The 20,420-nt window shown below is 43.2% G+C and overlaps 1 protein-coding gene across 1 annotated transcript in view; it reads left to right on the plus strand.

The window, feature by feature from the left end:
- Window positions 1-20,420, plus strand: part of LOC102242210 (ATP-binding cassette sub-family A member 3) — a 273,880-nt gene that overhangs the window by 17,494 nt on the left and 235,966 nt on the right. The window contains exons 2-3 of the mRNA XM_005861509.2: window positions 3,674-3,742; window positions 4,684-4,945. Of these exons, the coding sequence (XP_005861571.1) occupies window positions 3,683-3,742; window positions 4,684-4,945 (322 nt within the window). The 5' untranslated portion in view covers window positions 3,674-3,682. The remainder of the gene's footprint in view (window positions 1-3,673; window positions 3,743-4,683; window positions 4,946-20,420) is intronic.

Genomic DNA, 20,420 nt, shown 5'->3' on the forward strand with positions numbered 1-20,420 from the left:
TTTTTTTTTGTATTTTAGTTGTAATTCCAGTTTTGTCCTGGGAGCATGTCTGTGTAACATCTGCTTACTCTACCGCCATTTTTTATATCCAGCTCATTTCTTTTTAGTGCTGAGTAATATTTCACTGTCCGGATGGACCACAGTTATTCATCCATCACCTGCTGAGGAACATCTTGATTGCCTATAAGTTTTGGCAACTATGACTGAAGATGTTATAAGCATCCCTGTGCAGGTTTTATATGGACATAACTTTTCAACTCCTTTGGGTAAATACCAAGGAGCATGTTTGCCAGACTGTGTGGTAAGAGTTTGTTTAGTTTTATAGGAAACCATTAACCTGTCTTCCCAAGTGGCTATACAGGTTACAGTCCCACCAGCAATGAATGAGAGCTTCTGTTGCTCCAAATATTTGCCAGCATTGATGTCAGGGTTTTAGATTTTGGCCATTCTGATAGTTGTGACATGGTATCTTGTTGTTGTTTTAATTTTCATTTCCTTGGTGACATATGATATAGAGCAGCAGTCGCCAACTTTTCGGACCTCATGGGCTACCAGTGGTCCACGGACCACCGGTTGGTGACCGCTGATACAGAGCATTTTTTATATACCTATTTGTTATCTGTATATCTTCTGTCGTTGAGGTGTCTCTTGAGGACTGTAGTCCACTTTTTAAAATGTCTCCTGTACTTTTTGACTATATTTCCCCCCAGATTTAATAGATACAATAGATATATTTAAAAGCCTAAGCGACTGTTATGACCGAATGACCAGAACGACTGGTCGCTATGATGCGCACTGACCACCAGGGAGCTTAATGCAGGAGCTGCCCCCTGGTGGTCAGTGTGCTCCCACAGCCAACCTCCTGTGGCCGGCCAACCTCCTGCGGTCCTTCACCCCCAACCCCATGCACGAATTTGTGCACCAGGCCTCTGGTTGACATATAATATTGTATAAATTTAAGGTATACAATGTAATGATTTGAGGTATGTATATATTACAAGATGATTTCCAAAATAAATTTAACACGTATATTCCTCACATAGTTACAATTTTTTGTGTGTGATGAGAACTTTTAGATTTACTTCCTTAGCAACTTTTAAAGATACAATACAGTATAATTAACTATAGTCACCATTATTTATTAATCTTATAACAGGAAGTTAGCACTTTTTTACCACTTTCACCCATGTTCCCCTCCCCTGGCAACCGCCAATTTATATCCTGTTTCTATGAATTCAGTCTTTTAGATTCCTCCTGTAAATGATATCACACATTTGTCTTTCTCTGTCTGACTTACTTCACTTAGCATAATGCCCTCAAGGGTGATACATGTTATTGAAAATGACAGCATTTCCCTTCAATGGCTGATTGATATTCCACGTAGGCTTTCCCTGCCTTGGCTAAGGTAAGTAACGCTGCAGTGAACATGGCTGTGAGTGCAGATGTCTTTCTGAGATCACTTTAACCTTCAGTTATATATGCTGCACGTGGAATTGCTGCATCATTGGTAGATCTATTTTTAATTTTTTGAGGAATCTCCATACTGTATTCCATAATGGTCAAATGAATTTGCTAGCCTACATAGGTTGGGTCATGAAACAGGCTCTATGGCCTTGGCTCTCTGACTGTGGACCCAAATCAATCAGAACTGCCCACTGAGCTCCTTGGCCAGATGGGGCCACCCACTCAGCTCAGCCACGCTGTGGGGTTTTCATAATGGTGTCTTGTCTATGGATTGTTGCTAGTAGACCACCTGAGGATATTTTTTCCATTGATTTTAGAGAGAGTAGAAGGGAGGAAGGGAGAGAAAAAGAGCGAGAAAGAAAGAGAAGCATCCAAGTGAGGGAGACACATCAACTGATTGTTTACCACACACATCCTAACTAGGGATTGAACCTGCAACCTAGGTACGTGATCTTGACCAGGAATCAAACATTCGACCCTTTGGTGCACAGGCCAATGCTCTAACCACTGAGCTACCAGTCAGGGCTGTACCACAGATTTTTTTTCATTCATCCATGATGAGCACTTGGGCTGCTTCCAAATCTTGTGTATGGCAAGTAATGCTGCATGAACTCAGGAATGCATATATTCTTTCTAATTAGTGTTTTGGGTTTTTGGGATAAATTCCTAGAAGTGGAATTGCTGGGTCATAAGGCAGTTCCATTTTTAACTTTTTGAGGTCACTCCACATACTGCTTTCCACAGTAGCTGAGAACTATTGGGGAGTTGGTGGGGGGTGATGGTGGACGGATTGAGCGAAAAAAGAAAAAAAACTCAGACATGAACAACAGTGTGGGCATTTCTAGTGGTGGGGTGGAGAGCTGGGGGCATGGGAGGAGGAGGGTATATTGGGGGATAAATGGTGATGGCTGAAGACTTGACTTGGGGTGGTGAACACAAAATACAGTGTACAGATGATGTATTGTAGTATTGTGTGCCTGAAACCTGTATAATTTTATTAACCAGTGTCACCCCAATAAATTCAATATAAAGAAAAAAAAAGAAAACGGTAAGCATAGTGATTTTAAATTTTGCTTCTGATAATTTTGGCCCAGATTCAGAAAAATTGCTTGTAGGAATAGTTGATTCTAGGATGGTATTATTTTTCTCCAGAGTAGAGTTCTTTTTTATGCCAGGCACTTGTAGGCATTTGTGATCTGGGATCACCTTCATCTGGTATCAAAGATCGAAATTACTTGAAATTGGGCCAGTGCCCTTCACATTCATTCTTATTCATAAGATATGCCTTCCCTTCTTGGCCCCGAATTTCAGCTCTCTTCCTGGTAGCCCCCCAAAATTGGAGTCAAGTGTTCAAGGTCACACAGTTAGTGGTAGAGCTAGGAAATCAATCTAGACAGTCTGTTCTTATATCTGAGTTATAATAACCTACCGTGCCACCCACCCACACCATGAGGGAAGGGTTTCTTTGTTTTGTTTCCCATTGTGCACCCACACTTAACGTGGCACATAGTAGATATTCAGAAAATATTTATTAAATGTAAGAATGAATCTGCTCCCATTAGTAATGTTGTTAATGTAGGTATTTCCAATCTCACAAATTGCTGAGTGGCATGTTGGGCGTACAGGTGTGATGTTATTTTATGTTTGTTTTTGTTATTTGCTTTTTTTCTATGGTGATGATTTGCTTTGTATTGTTTCTGAATTAGTATTTTGATAAGAATTGGAAAAGCTACTGGACAAATTTACCTGGAAACTTGTATCAGTAACTCACTGATCATTTCTTGTGCTTGAAGTTTTGTACATTATTAGAAGCTCAATAGATGCTGAGTAAATTAAAAATGTAAGGAGAGCCCTAGCTGGTTTGGCTCAGTGGATAGAGCATCGGCCTGTGGACTGAAGGGTCCTGGGTTTGATTCCAGCCAAGGGCACATGCCTGAGTTGCGGGCTCGATCCCCAGTAGGGGGCCGATCAATGATTCTTTCTCATCATTGATGTTTCTATCTTTCTATCCCTCTCCTCTCTGAAATCAATAAAAATATATTTAAAAAAAAAGTAAGGAGAAACAACTTCTCAAATATTTCAAATGCTTTTTGTTTCTGTTGTCATCCTTTAAGACTGGTGAGAAAATTATTTCAAATTTAAGTAATTGCCTAAAATTTACCTTTTTTTAGATAATCTTATTTTAAAAAAAACTTTACTTCCTCCTTAGAGTTGAAGAATGGATTTGTTGGGGTTGAACAAATTTATGGTTCTTCTGTGGAAGAATTTTACTTTAAAGGTAAGTTGAGCTATTTATAGGATTACTAGTGGCCTGGTGCATGAAATTTGTGCACGGGGGCGGGGGTGTCCCTCAGCCCGGCCTGAACCCTCTCCAATCTGGGACCCCTTGGGGGATGTCCCTGTGGGATCGGGCCTAAACCAGCAGTTGGACATCCCTCTCACAATCTGGGACCACTGGCTCCTAACCGCTCACCTGCCTGCCTGCCCGATTGCCCCTAACCACTCTGCCTGCTGGCCTGCTCGCCCCCAACTGCCCCCCCTACCAGCCTGCTCGTTCCTAACTGCCCCCCCTCTGCTGGCCTGATTGCCCCCAAATGCCCTCCCCTGCTGGCCTCATGGCCCCCAACTGCCCTCCCCGGCCAGAGGCCCTCTGTGGCCAGGCACGGATCGCTTGCCTTGTCGCTGGGGCAACAATGCAAGTGTTTCTCTCCCCCCCCCAATCCCCCTGGCCGCTCCGTGCCCACTGCCCAGAGGCCCTCCATGGCCAGGGTGGAACACTTGCCTCATCGCCGCGGTGACAAAGCAAGCATTCCTTCAGGCCTCTCACGCTGCCCGCTCTCAGCGGCCGCCCTCCCGGGACTGAGAGGACTGGGCACCACCATGTTTGTGGCGGAGTGATGGTCAATATGCATATTCCCTCTTTATTAGGTAGGATTGCAACATCTAAGAGATGATCACGGAAATCATCTGACAGCCCAGTTCTGGAGCAGGGTTATCTCTTGCACATATGTGGGGTCCTCAGAGAGTGAAAGAACACCAGAATGACTCATATGAGAGAGAAACAGACAGTCTAGGAAACTGCTAGTGTACTAGTATACTGAGCCCTTTTTTTTTTTGCCATCTATATCTTCTTTTATGAAGAGCCTGTTAATATCAAATAACCAGTCATTTGGAAAGTTAATATACCCTTCCACTAACAGTATCCTTTTCCTCTCCTAGCGCCGGCAGTGCACTGCTCTGGTTGCGGAGCTCATCCTGACTGTCCTGTTTGTTGGCGTGCTTCTGTTAACACGCAGGTTTTCGTATAGTGAGAAGACTGGGCCCTTCAATTACTCTCCGCAGCCTGTTGATGAGTTCCCTATATTCCTCAGAAAAGTCCCTGCGTCTGGTGTGTGGGAATTGGCTTTTGTGCCTTCCAAAAGTGTTGTGGTGAAGGATATCGTTGAAACTGTGAAAAGAGATTTACACTACAATTTTAAAGGTTAGAAATTAAGGTTTTCTGGGGAAAAAAAGCATTATTAAATTGTTTCAGTGAAGACACACTTGCAATCTTTTCACTGGGCGTAATCTTCCAAGTAAAACATTGTAGGATATCATCATAACCAGGTAATAATCTCCTAAGTATATAATAACATGGCTAGTTAAACTTGAGAGTTAATTCACATAAAAATATATTTTCCTAGATCTCAAAGCCAATAGTGGTATTTAAAAACTAGATGATCAATTTATTTTATTCTAGATTATCATCCAATTCTGTGATACTCAGTCTTCCTTGTTTCTCATTGTGTTGTTTAAACCTTGGTAAGTATAACTCCAGGGGTCTATGATGGTGTGCCAAAGGTATTCAAAGGGACAGCATAGGCATGCATCCTCATTCTTGATGCATACAAAGTCGTTAGTTATTTCAAACACTAGAGGCCCAGTGCATGAAATTCATGCACTGCGGGGGGTGTCCCTCAGCCCAGCCTGCACCCTCACCAAATGGGACCCCTCGGGGGATGCCTGACTGCCGGTTTAGGCCTGATCCCACAGGGATCTCACAATCCGGGACTGCTGGCTCCCAACCGCTCGCCTGCCTGCCTGATTGCCCCTAACCTCTTCTGCCTGCCAGCCTGATCACCCTCTAACAACTCCCCTGCCAGCCCGATCGACGCCTAACTGCTCCCCTGCCGGCCCGATTGCCCCCAACTGCCCTCCCCTGCCAGCCTGGTCATCTGAAACTGCCCTTCCCTGCTGGACATCTTGTGGCTATGGTCACCACCATCTTTGAGGGCGAGGCAGTCAATTAGCATATTCCCTCGTTATTGGCTGTGGGCGCTGCCATCTTTGTGACGGTGTGAGGGTCGATTAGTATATTACCTCTTTATTAGATAGGATAAGACTTGTAAAGTTACTTAATCTTTGATTGCTTCAATTTGCTAATCTACAAAATGGTAGGGTTATTGTGTCTCAATAGACTGCTGTGAAGGTTAACTAAAATAACCCACATAAAGCACTGTTTTTGGCTAATTGAAGCACACAAAGACTACTTTTTTTCTTCATCTCTCTCTTTCTCTCTCTCGCTACCTCTCTCTCTTTCCCTGACACATATTTTCTCACTCATTGGCTGGCAATCTTGTGGTGGCCATCTTTTGACCACATGGGGTTGGCCATCTTGTGCGAGGGTGTGATGGTCAATTTGCATATCACCTCTTTATTATATAGGATTGCTTAGATAAAAACATTGCCCGAGTCACTGAGGAATGCTGTATAGAAGACTCGGGCTATTTAGAATTATTATAAAAGTTCCCCATTCTTCACTTACCCTCACATTCTTAACCTAGTTTCTCTCCTCTTCCTCCCAGAAATAAAAACCATCAGAAGTTTGGTGGGTATCTCTCCAGTGCCCCCTCTTTTTATACACATATATTTATTCAGCAGTGTATTTTTTCAATCTTTTTTTGTTTCTCAATGGATTTGAGAGTCCTTGAGAGTAGGTGACATCTCAAAACATTTTTTATTATAAAAAAAACACCATTGAAGCTGAAGAATGCAAAATCTCAATAATTCTTGAAGTATACACCACAAATATTCTAATAAATTAGTCTCTTACAGGACTCTGGGTTACCCAAAATATTCTGTAATTTCCATTCTGATTTCTTCTTGGATACATGGGATTTTTAGAAGTATATTACTTACCTCCCAAACATCTGGGAATTTGTTGTTATCTTTCTGTTATTGCTTTCTATTTTAATTTCCTTGAATAAGAGCATACACTTTATAATGTCAGTGTGAAATTTTGAGAATTGTTTATTGCTAGTTTATAGAGTATTTTGATAAATGTTCCATGTGCATATGTAAGATTGTATTCTGTAGCATTTGCTTGTGGTGTCCTATGAATGTCTCCTAGGCCAAGTTGGTTAACCTCATGTTTTCCAAATCTCCTATATTCTTACTATTTTTTACCTACTTATTCTATTAGTTGTTGAGGAGGGTATGACATTTTCAACTAGGTGTCATCAATACTTAAAAGGTTATACATATTAAAATAATATTAAAATTTCCTTTTTGCTTATATATTTTGAAATTATTAGGTCATGGGGTCTTTCTGTTGAATTGCTTTAAAAATATTTCTCAATTCTGAAATTTTTCATTTCTCTCTAAAAAATGTTTTATTTTTAAATTTATTAGCTATATTAACCATAGTAACTTTAGAATCCCTACCAAAAAGTTCTGATATCTGGATTACTTGTGTACATTTTTTTCTCTTAAGTCATTGAGTTCTGTTTTATAACATATTCTGTATGTATATATTTTACTTTATTTCTGAACCTTTTATATTTTATTGTTGACAGTATTACAGATATCTCCCATTCCCTCACCCCTCTTACCTCCCTACATATCTTATATTTTAATGACAGAAATTGTGGGTGGAAAGTTGAGGGTTTAAGTTTTCTTCTGGATGGCTGTCAGTTTGATTCCAGTGAAGACTGGCTTAAGTTCCAGTAAGGACTGCTCTATTCAGTTTTCTCTTTACTCCTGAGGGATACCTCTTCTCCTAGGGTGTGGTCATTGCTTCTAGGGTGTGGCCCGCCGAGGGTCAGCTGGAAGTCTGGAGTATTTTTGAAGCCTGCCTAACTTAGTGAGGTGTGAACTCCATTCTTTCTCTGAGCATTGCCCAGCTGCTGCGATCACTGCCCAGCATTGTGTCCTGCCACCTGCTGGTTTCTTGCACTCTTACCCTGTGCATGCCCAGGGTCGGAGGTGGCCACTGATTTCAGGGGAATATACGTGCTGAATTTTCACCTCACTTCTCTGCTATTCTCTTCTCTTTGAATTTTGCCTCTTAAGTCCCATCCATTTTGGCACCCTGAACTCTCACCTCTTTTTCTTCAACTCTGTAAGTCAGCAACATTTGGCAGTTGCTTTCAGGGGCAATACCAGGGTGAATATGGCATTCACCTTGTGCATTTCAAGCTGTTTTATAGATTTTGTCCAACTTTTATGCAGTGGGAAAGTTTAATCTTATGTAAGCTACTCTATCATAGCTAGAACTGGAAGTTCTTATATGAGAATTTTTAAGTTTTTTGCTGGTTATTTCCAAGTATTTTACATTATAGTTAGAGAATAGTTTTTAAGTTGTTGATTCCTCAGAATTTATTGATGTTCTTTTGTGTGTCTTAATACATGATTAACTTTTATAAAAATTCCTTATATGCTGTGTACTCCTATATAATAAAAGGCTAATATGCAAATCAACCAAATGGCGGAACCACCAGTTGCTATGATGCACACTGACCACCAGGGGGCAGACACTCGATGGTCAGTGTGCACCCACAGGGGGAATGCCACTCAGCCAGAAGCCGGGCTCACAACTGGTGAGCACAGCAGCGGTGGCAGGAGCCTCCAAGGCAGTGCTAAGGATGTCTGACTGCCGGACTGCAAGGGGTGCAGGCTGGGCTGAGGGATCCCCCTGAATGCACGAATTTCATACAGCAGGCCTCTAGTGATATATATTCTGCAAGGTCATGGACTAGACCCCACTTAGCTATTTATCAGAATTTCTGCCCCCACCTGCTCACTGGCCTTAGCTTGTGTCCATTGGAGAGTCTTGCCCCCACTGCACTCCCCTTTCACGGCTTGAACTCTGAGTCCCCAGGACCAGAGGGCTCTATCATTTCCAGTGCCTCAGGAGCCAGAGCGGCTCCAATGGCCACGTTTGACCTATCTTGACATGCTGAGATTTTCATTTCCCTAGTGGCTCCTAGGAGAGGCCAGGGAACAAGATCCACAAATCAGGGGAATTAATACCTCATGGGGCAAAATTTGATTAGTGAAAGATAGAGATGAAAAGGAGATAACACATTGATCTCCTGCTCCTCTTCCCACAAACGGACTGTCTTAAGATGCAGTAGTTCCGAAAACAGCCTCTCAGAGACTTCTTGTTATATTTCTTGTTACGCCAGTTCCAGCTTCATAATGTGCTACCTTGTTTTACTTTCTCTTCTTTCATGCCTCACATTCCTAGTAACAGGCTTAGGGCCAGATAAGTGGGGCACCTAGGGTACAAATTTTACCCTTGTACAACCATAAAAGTGAGTGCCTTCTTACAAGCTGTGGCTTGGGTGCTTTGCTGGCCTCAGCCTGGTTCTGGCATTGCAGTAGAATAGGATGTTCCTTGCTCAGCAGTGATAATTTGGTAGCTATCTATGGACAAAAGGACCTTTATGGGAACTCTGGGATCCATATAGAAGCTGCAAAACTTTGGTGGAGCTCAAGACTGAAGAGGCTGGCCCATGATGGCAGGCTCACTTACCATGATCCCAGCCACACATCTGGAAATGGCCTCATCCCCATGTAGATTTAGTTATAGTCCTGTTTGGCCTTGGCCCTGCCATCAGCACTATTGGCCAAGGACCTGGGAGGAGTCACACCCACCCAGGCCTCAGCTAATAGGCCCACTGACCTTGATTCTGGCTACAGACTCTTTAGCACTGGTTTCCTGGCTCTGGCTCCTCTCATCTGTGATGAGGTAGTCATCCTGTCCACCCAGCAACTCGTTGAGAGACATGTCTGCTTGTGCACCTGGACACAGGCTCGCTGACCTCAGTCTGACTTCAGATCTTAAACTGGCCCTGAAACGTGGCTCTAGCCCATCTCAGCCACGAGCCAGGACCATTTAGGGACCCATTCAGTGACCCAGTGGGAGCTTTCCCAGGGACCCAGCAAGAGCCACATTTGTCCAGACACCTGATAAGAAGCACACCATTGAGATTATGGTGGCTAAGACATCCCTACAATTCGTCCTCCCGTTTAAACAACTAATTAGGCATCCATCCATGAACAAAGTGCCACTGGGAGTTTTGGGATCCAGCAATATATGCTAAGGGACTGGTAGGGGTGTCCCCCACATGTGCATCCAGTAACAGGCCAACAGACCTCAGTATGACTGTAGAACCAGCAGAGACAGCAAACCTGCCCCAAACCCTCCTGGGTGTGGTTAGGGGGAAAGTCAGAGTGCTGACTCGGGTAAATACCCTCAGAGGAGAAAGAATATGTACAGTGCAACCCACCAGGGGAGAGTCCACCATGTCATTGGAGAAACAAGCAAACAAACTTACAAAAACAATTTCGAATGCAACAGGAGGGCAAAAGAAACTCTGCCAGTGACACCCATTTGCCAAGGTGGCACAGCATGGGGCTGAACTATCCAATGATTAACTCTTGTGTAAGAGAAAAGGAGAGGAGTGGGTGCCTGGATTCTTCACTGTAGGGGATGCTGCTGGAGAAACCTATTTCTCTCCAGCAACACCCTGAGTACTGATGTGAGACTGCTATGACTGGGGAAGAGAGGAGATCGAGAAAGAGGTAGATAAGACTATCAAAGGGCATAAAAAGACAGCGCTTGCTGACGGCACTCAAGATTTCAGCAGGAATTCTGCTCATTAGCCTCTGGGAGAACCTCAGCCAAGGATCACCCCACTTGGTCCAGTGACACCTCAACACTGCCAGTGCCACCCACACCCCCTCCCAGTTTGTGGTGCTCCTGTGTACACTCTCGAATGTGGCAGTGAGTCCAGTAAATGGAGTGCTGATAGGAAAACAAAACGGAGCCATCCAGTGAGTTGTAAGAACCAGAGAAAACATAAAAGCATAAGAATTCTGCCACAGGCAGAAATAAGAAGTGCTGAGCAGATATATACATACCAAGTCAGAGAGGAGCCCAGACAACAGTATACCCCATCTGAAAACAATTTGTAGAGATCTGAGGTATCTGCTGCTTCAAATGAGAAAGCAGCAATGCAAAACTATAAGGAACACAAAGAATTTAAAAAACATGTTATCAAAGAAGTCTTTCAATGACTGAGTTCAAATGCATGGTATCTTATGATCTAGCTGATAAGTAATTCAAAAAAGCTGTTTTAAGGAACTAAATGAACTGCAAGAAAACAGACAATTCAATGAAATCAGGAAAAAAAATACACAAACCAAGAAATTTAGCAAAGACAGAAGTCATATAAAAGAACCAAAGAGAAATTCTGGAACTGAAGAAATCAATTAATGAAATGCAAAATGCAGAGAACCAAGATGGTTGTATAGGTAAATGCCATTACTCGCCACCTTCCACAACAACATCAAAATCAGAACAACCATCATTCAGAACCACCTGAAATCTGGCTGAATGTAAGTCCTACAATTAGAGAAGTAAAGAAGAAAGCACATTGATACTGGTAGGAGGGTGGAGGTGCGGAACTGGCAGGTCTGACATCCACGTGTGCCATTTTTTAAATCTAGGCTGTGGATGCCTCCTGTGAGGAGTGAGGGGTCCCAGTTCCACACCAGCCCCCTAGCCCAGGGTTCCAGAACTGGGAAGAGAAGTACCTGTGACTTCAGGCTGTAAAAACCAGCAGGGATGCTGGCTGAGTGAAAGGGAGGCTGCTGGAGACCCAGGCAGTTCGTCTTAAAGGGCTGGTGCAGGGACTTACTCAGACTCACTCCCTCTGAGCTCTAGCTCTGCGGCAGTGGTTTGGGGGATCCAGGAACATACCAAGAGGAACTGGATTGTCTGGCATCTGGGCAAGAACTCAGGGGTGGCTTTCTCTCAGGCCAAAGTGCTGGCTGAGGTCATTGTTGCTATGCTGAGACCCTCCCTGTTGCATAGCTGACTGGAAGGTACCAAATCTGAGTTTCCATCAGCCTGTCTCACACTGTTGGCACTGCCTTAATGATTCCATAAGACCCTGCCCCACACAATTTGCAGCAGTAGCTTTTCCATATGAATGGCCATCCTAGTTCAGGCTCCAGATTTTCCTAAAATTGCTCAAGCAGCAGCTGGCATAGGTGTGGCCCATTCCTCTCAATAAGAGGCAACTGAGGGCCCGGCACTAGTATCAACCTGCCTTGTTTCACAGCTTGGCCTCTCTTGGGCACTTCCAAGCCCAATACAAGTAGCAGCCATCTGCAGATCACTTTGTAGCTCCTGACAGATGGTCCCAGGCAGGGCATAGGCAGTGGTTGACTTTGTATCTCCAGGGGAGCCCCAGAGCCAGTGCAGCCAGTGGACAGCTTTAGACTACACCAGATTACAACTCTACACATCCACAGTAACACACTCAAGGGGCAGACTCAGTGAGCACCAAAACCCCACTGAAGCAAGTCCTGCTCAATAGGGGTGTTTCCTGCACAGCAGCTTTTCCACTGTAGTCAAAACTGGTCCTCACAACCAGTTGGCCTAGAGGTCAATTCCTTCCAGTGAAATGCCAACAGCAATCAAGGGTCAAGTACAGCAAGACTTTGCACACAGCACACACAGGGGCACACTTAGAGTGCCCAACTCAGGTGACTGGGGAGGCTGAGCCACTGGGCCATACAGGACACCTACTACACAAGGCCACTCTACCAATTCTAGGAGACATAACAGCTCTACCCAATACATAGAAACAAACACAGGGAAGCAGCCAGAATTTGGAGACAGAAACATGTCACAAATGAAAGAACAGAAGAAATCTCCAGAAAAAGACATGAATGAAATGGAAGCGAGCAAACTACTAGATATAGAGTTCAAAACAATGTTTAAAAGGATGTTCAAGGATCTTAATGAGAGTTTCAAGGGACTTAGTGAGAATTTCAAGGAAATTAGAGGACAACCAAGATGGCAGTGTAGGTAAGTGCCTGTACTTGCTGCCTCCCACAACCACATCAAAATTACAACTAAAATACAGAACCCCCATCATTCAGAATTGCCTGAAAGCTGGCTGAATGGAAATCCTACAACTAGAGAAGTAAAGAAGAAAGCACATCGAGACTGGTAGGATAGGCAGAGGCACAGAATGGACTGGTCCAACACCCACATGTGGCATTTCTTTAATCAGAAGGAATATTTCCAAGGCTTCCTGTGAGAAGCAAGGGGTCCCAACACCACACCAGACCCCCATCCTAGGGTTCCAGAGCTAGGAAGAGAATTCCCCATAACTTTGGGCCATAAAAACCAGTGGGGATTGTGACTGAGTGGCATGGAGACTGCTGGAATCCCAGGTGTTCCTCTTAAGTGGCCCACACACAAACTTACACAGTCCCACTTCTTCTGAGCTCCAGCACCGAGGGAACCAGACTCATATGGGGAAGACTTGCATTGTCTGGCTTTGGGGCATGAACTCGGGAGCGAGTTTCTCCCAGACAGGGTTGCTTGCAGGGGTCATTGTTCCTGTGCAGGGACCTTCCCTGTCACAGGGCTTACTGGCAGCCATATCTGAGTGTCTATCAACATGGCTCACACTGCTCACTCCACCTTGGTGATTCACTGAGTCCCCGCCTCATCCAATTTGCAGCCCCACCAAAGCTGTTTGCAGCAGCCTTTTCATAATAATGGCTTTCCTGACTCAGGCTTAAGTCTGCTAAAATCTCTCAAACAAGCTGCAGCTGGTGACTGTGTCCCATACCCGGCCTTAGCACCAATCTGCCTTGCTTCACAGCTGGGCCTTGCCTCCTGCACAGAAGCTCTCCCACTGTAGTCGAAGCTTGTCTTCACAGCCAATTGGCCTGGAGGTCAACTCCTCCCATAGGTGCCAACAGCAATCAAGGCTCAACTAGAAGACTGTGCACACAGCCCACATAGAGACATACCTAGAGTACCCAGCTCAGGTGACTGGGGAGGCTGAGCCACTGGGCCCTATAGGACACCTACTATACAAGGCCACTCTACCAATTCCAGGAGACATACCAGCTTTACCATAGAAACAAATACAGGGAAGCAGCCAATATGTGGAGACAAAGAAACATGTCACAAATGAAAGAACAGAAGAAATCTCCAGAAAAAGAACTAAATTAAATGAAAGCAAGCAAACTACTGGACACAGAGTTCAAAACAATGGTTATAAGGATGCTCAAGGATCTTAATAAGAGCTTCAGGGGACTTAGTGAGACTTTCGAGGATCTTAGTGAGAATTTCAAAGACATAAAAAAGCACCAGTCAGAAATACACTAACTGAAATAAAGAATAATTTACAGGGAATCAACAGGAGATCAGAGGATTCCAAGAATCAAATCAACAATTTGGAATATGAGCAAGCAAAAAACCCCACCCAATTAGAAGAGCAAAAAGAAAAAAACACAAGCATATGAAGAAAGTATAAGGAGCCTCTGGGACAACTTCAAGTGTACCAACATTCGCATCATGGGGTTGTCAGAAGGAGATGAGAGAGAGCAAGGTATTGAAAACCTATTTGAAAAAATAATGACAGAATGCTTCCCCTACCTGGTGAAAGAAACAGACTTACAAGTGCAGGAAACAGAGAGAGTCCAAAACAAGATGAACCCAGAGTCCCACACCAAGACACATCCTAATTAAAATGTCAAAAATTTAAAGATAGAATTTTAAAAGCAGCAAGAGGAAAGCAGTCAGTTACCTACCAGGGAGTGCCCATATGACTGTCAGCTCATTTCTCAACAGAAACTTTGCAGGCCAGAAGGGAGTGGCAAGAAATATTCAAAGTAATGAATATTGAGGACCTATAATCAAGGTTACCCAGCAAAGCTATCATTTAGAATTGAGGATCAGATAAAGAGCTTCACAGACAAGAAAAAGCTAAAGGAGTTCACTATCACCAAACCAGTATTACATGAAATGTTGCAGGGTGTTCTAGAAGAAGAAAAAGAGGCATGGAAATATAGAACAAATGACGAACCTCAGAGGGAAGGATGGGCATGGAATGATTAACCAAAGAATATATGCATGTATGCATTACCTATGGGCACAAACAATAGGGTGGTAAAGTCCTGGGGCAGGGTGGGAACTGGTTGAGGTGGGTAATGGTGGGGGAGAGGTAGATATCTGTAATACTCTCAACAATAAAGGTTTAAATAACAAAAAAATGAAAAATGCAATAGAGAACACTTGCATTGGGGTAGATCAAATGAAAGACAGAACAAACAAGCTGGAGGACAGGAAGTTTGAAATAACCCAATCAGAGATGAACAGAAAAAAATTGAAAAAAGTGATGGTTCAGATATCAGGATAATCATTGTTCCAGAAAGAGAAGAGAGGCAGAAGGGATTAGAAATTTGTTTAAAGAAATAATAACTGGTATGTGTGTGTGGAGGTGAGGGGTAGGAAATGGGTAAAGGGGGGAAAAGGTATAACCTCCAGTTTTAAATTAGTAAGTGCTGGGTATATAATGCATCTCATAGTTCTGTAGTTAATACTGTATTGTATATTTGAAAGTTGCTAAGACTAGATCATAAAACTCTCATCACAAGAAAAAATTTTTTGTAACTATGTAAGGTGATAAGTGTTAGCTAGACTTATTGTGATGTATGCAAATATTGAAGCATGTTGTACACCTGAAACTAATAAATGTTATATTAATTATATCTCAATTAAAAAAATAATAGCTGTTAATTTCTTAACTGGGGGAGATACTTGGACATCCAAGTTATTGAAGCTAATAGATCCCCTACTCTCTCAATGCAAAAAGACATTCTGCAAGACACTTTATAATGAATCCAATAATTTAAAAATATCCAAAGTACCCAAGATGATCTACAGATTCAGTGCAATCCCTCTCAAAATCTAAATGACATCCTCCTCCTCCTCCTCCTCCTTCTTCTTTGATATTTTCATTATTTTTATTTCCTTACATTAAATATTATTTTATACTAGAGGCCTGGTGCATGAAAATTTGTGCACTGGGGAGGGGGTCCCTCAGCCCAGCCTGCCCCCTCTCACAGTCTGGGAGCCCTTAGGGGATGTCCTGATGGCTTAGGCCTGTTCCCTTTGTGGGAGGCGACTGGACTGATCAGGGGAAGGTGCTGCTGCTTGCCACTGCGGCTGCTGGCCCTCAGCCCTCGCAACCACCACTGTGGCTGCCAGCCCTCAGTCCTCGCTTTTTAGCGCTGGTCCTGCCCCCTGCCCACTGGTGGGTGGGGGGCAATCTGGGGCCAGGCTGGCTGTTGGGAGGGGTTGTGGGAGGTTGAGGCACAGCAGGTTGCACCCCATCCAGCCTCTGTGGACACATGGCACTGGGACCAGGCCCGCTCCGCTGCCTCTGTGGTTGCCTGTAGAAGGGGCAGCACTGGGACCGGGACCATGCAGCCCCCTCTCCCACTGCCTCTGTGGAAGGGGCCACGGCGCTGGACTGGCCTGAGCTGAGGCCTTTCCCTCACCGCCTCTGCGAAAGGGACCATGGCGCCGCCTCTCTCGCACCGCCGCCTCTCCCGTGCCACTGCCTCTCCTGCTCCGCTGGCCCTCAGCCCTCGCAGCCACTATGGCTTTGTCTGGAAGGACGTCTGGTCTAATTAGCATATTACCCTTCTATTAGTATAGATTAGTTTCAGGTGTACAGCTTAGTGATTAGACAATAATACACTTTACAAAGTATTTTCCCTGATATTTCCAATACCCAACTGGCATCATACATAGTTATTACAATACTAGAGGCCTGGCCTGCAGGGATCCGGCCAAAACCGGCTCTCCAACATTCCCCGAGGGGTCCTGAATTGCAAGAGGGTGCAGGCCAGGCCAAGAGACCCCACCAGTGCACAGTCGGGGCTGGGGAGGGACTATGGGAGGGTTCCAAAGCATGTTTGGCCGACCTCACCTAGTCCCCATCGGCCAGACCCCAGCAGCAAGCTAACTTACCAGTCAGAGTGTTTACTTCCTGGTGGTCAGTGCACTTCATAGCGACTGGTCCAATGGCTGAACAGTCAGGGATAATTAGCATATTAGGCCTTTTTATATATAGATTATTGATTGTATTTTCTAGGCTGTACTTTACATCCCCATGACTATTTTGTGACTACCAAACTACTTCTCAATCCCAGTAACATTTTTTATTAAAGTAAAAAAAAAAAAATCCTACAATTCATATGGAACTACAAAGACCTTGAATAAACAATGCAATCTTGAGCAGAAAAAACAAAGCTGGAGGCATGGCACTTCTCACTATACTACAAAGCTCTAGTAATGGGAGTAGCTTGGTACTATTATGAAAACAGACACATAGATCAATGGAAAAGAAAGGAGAACACAAATTGTACATGGTGAACTGAATCTTAACAGGAGTGCAAAGAATACACAATGGGGAAAATTGGATGTCCATATGCAAAAGAATGAAATTGGACCTTATATTACACACAAAAGTTAACTCAAAATGGATTAAAGACTTAAATGTGATATCTGACAACATAGAACTTCTAGAAGACAGCACAGAAAAAAACTCCATGGCAATAATTTTTGGATGTGACACCAGAAATGTCATTGGATATGTGATACGGGCAACAAAAGCAAAAATAAGCAGGTTGGAATACATTAAACTACAAAGCTTCTGTACAGCAAAGGCAACAATCAACAAAATTAAAGGCAACCTATGAAATGGAAGAACATAGTATTTGTAACCTTATATTTGATAAGGGGTTAGTGTTCAGCATATATAAGGAACTCTTACAACTAAGTAGCAAAACACAAATAACCTGATGAAAAATTAGGCAAATAACCAGAATATACATTTCTCCAAAGAAGACATACAAATGGCCAACAGGTATATGAAAAGATGCTCAACATAACTAATTATCAAGGGGAATGAAAATCAAAACCACAATAAGCTATCATCTCACACCTCTAAGAATGGCTATTATAAAAAAACAAGAAGTGTTGACAAGGGTGTGGAGAGAAGGGACTCTTGAACACTGTTGGTACAGCCATTGTAGAAAACAATATGGAAATTCCAAAAAAAAAAAAATTAACAATAGACCTACCTACCATATGACTAAGCAATCCTACCTCTGGTTATGTATTCAAAGAAAATGAAATCAGTTCTTGAAGACATATCTGCACTCCCATATTTGTTGCAGCATTATTCAGAATTAGCCAAGATAGGGAAACAACCGAAGTATCTGAAAAGATGAATGCATAAAGAAAATGTGATTATTTGGCCATAAAATGAAGGAAATCCTGCCATTTGTGACAATGTGTATATGCCCAGAGGACATTATGCTAAGTAAAATAAGCCAGACACAGAAAGACAAATACTTATGATCTCACTTATACGTGAATCTTAAAATGTTGAACTCACAGAAGCATAGAATTGAATTGTAGTTGCTAAGGACTGGGGAAATTAGGGAGATGCTGGCAAAGTGTACAAACTTTCAGTTATAAGTTGAATAGGTTCTCAGGATATGATGTACAACATGTTAACTGTAGTTAATAATACTGTGTAGTATATGTGAAATTTTTTAAGAGAGTAGATCTTGGAGAGGATTTTCATTGCAAAAAAAAAAAAAGGTAAACAGGTTTTAGATGTGTCAACTTGATTTTGGAAATCATTTCATACTGTACATGTATAGTAAAACATCATATTGTGTACCTTAAGAACCATGTTATCCTATATAATAGAAGGCTAATAGGCAAATGGACCAGTCGCTATGATGCACACTGACCACCAGGGGGCAGATGCTTAGTGCAGGAGCTGCCCCCTGGTGGTCAGTGCGCTCCCACAGGGGGAGTGCCGCTCAGCCAGAAGCTGGGCTCACAGCTGGTGAGCACAGCAGCGGTGGTGGGAGCCTCTTCCAGACTGCGAGAGGGTGCAGGCCAGGCTGAGGGACCCCTCACCCCCAGTGCACGAATTTCATGCACCAGGCATCTAGTACAAAATAAACAGTTTTTATTGGTCAAAACTAATTGAGTTATCCTTGACACCATCCCTGACCCCAGTTTTAGATGCAGTAAGGTGCTCAGGTTTGTACTAAAATCTTGGACACAGTTACCTAAAATCTAGGCCACAACATGAATTGTCAGTATTAGCAGCAAGCCAGAGAAATCCCTGTCCTAATTTGTCCTGGGGCTCCTTGAAACTAATGAGCAACTTATAAGGGCAGCTGAGTATAAGTTGGGTCATGTGGAGTCACATCTTAAGCTGGGGAATGTCTGGTTCTTGTAAAGGTGATAGCTCTTGTTTTTGTCAGTGTTGCTTGCATTGACCTTGCGGAATGATTATATTGCTGACTGGAGGTCAGCTTTGAAGTGCAGGCATAGAAAGCAGTTTGGGATGCTTTATTCTTCTAGTGGGCACTTCAAAAACATGTTCTTGTAAGGCCAAACATTGGCCCAGAAACACAAAAATAGAGTCAGACCTGGAGTCTATGACCTCATTCTTCTTTTTCCTGTCCCTTTGTTTGTGACAACTATACATTGGAACCTCAGTTCTGAAACTTAATGCATTCCAGAAGGCTGTTCTGGAAGAGACTTGTTCTAAAACAAAATCATTTTTTCCCATTAGAAATAATGTAAATTGAATTAATCCATTCCAACCCCCCAAATGATTTCCTGTTTTAACTTTTCTTATATACAGTTGAATATACTATTTAATTTACAAACAGACACTTAAATGTATCTAACTACCCCCTACTGGCCCTAAACAAATCACATTCAACACTCGGTCCAGGGATGTCTTTCAGGAAGTCAGGATGTGGCATCTTCACTTTTTCACATACCACTGCCTCTGCAATGCTGTCTGCGTTTCCTTTATCCAAATCAACAACAGTTTTTCTACCTCTTCAGTTGCCCGTGGTCAGTGTTTCTTTCACGTCCTTAGCAACATTAGCACTCTTGATGGCCTCTTTATGTTTTAAGATTGTGCTAATGATCGATTTCACCAGCAAAAAAAGCATTCTCTCCTTTGTTTGTTGCCTGAGAGATGCTTATTGTCATGCTGAGGTATCAGCCTGAAAGGATTATCAGGTCTAAACCGAAGTTTGGTTAGAAAACGGAGTGTGAACTTGGTCAAGAACAAAATTGTTTGAGATGGGAGACATTTGAAAACTGAGGTTTGACTGTGTTCTTATGCAAATATAAAGCAAGTGCCCAACCACCACATTGACATAAATGTAGGTATTTCAGACGATGAAAACCCAGGTATTTCCAGCAAGTTTCCTTATGTACAGAAAGGGTGTGGCTAGATGCGGCTGATATTTTGGAGTTGAGAGTGTTGTTGTTTTTATAGATTTGTTTGCAGAAAATGAGTGGAGGGAAGTAGCTGAGGGAATTGACTTTATGATAGTTTTTACGAGCTTTAGAAACAATTATACCTGGTAACCACATGACAAGTGTGACAAAGACTTGAAGTGTTCCTGTGAATAGGAGCTTTTGAAGCTTGAGATAGTACCTTTGGTGAAGATGGTGTCCTCACAGGCTATACCATCAACAATGGTGATTGAAAAATCAGACAGAGGCCGAAAACCAGGACTACAGGCTTTATTAGAGGAGAAGGGCCTGCCGGGCTGTCTTGCAAGGGGAGGACAGCAGCACGTGCAGGGGTGGGCACGCCTTTTGAGGGGCGGAATGGGTAGGGGTGGGGGCTTAGTGTACTCGGCACACACTGTCCATATAGGGCAAGGGCTTAGGGTATTTGGCAGGTGTGGATTGGTGGTCCAATGTATAGTCCATATGAGGTACATGGTTAGTCACTCAGGTATTTCCGGGCTGC

The sequence above is a fragment of the Myotis brandtii genome, unplaced genomic scaffold (genome assembly GCF_000412655.1).
Source record: "Myotis brandtii unplaced genomic scaffold, ASM41265v1 scaffold152, whole genome shotgun sequence".
Lineage (NCBI taxonomy): Eukaryota > Metazoa > Chordata > Mammalia > Chiroptera > Vespertilionidae > Myotis > Myotis brandtii.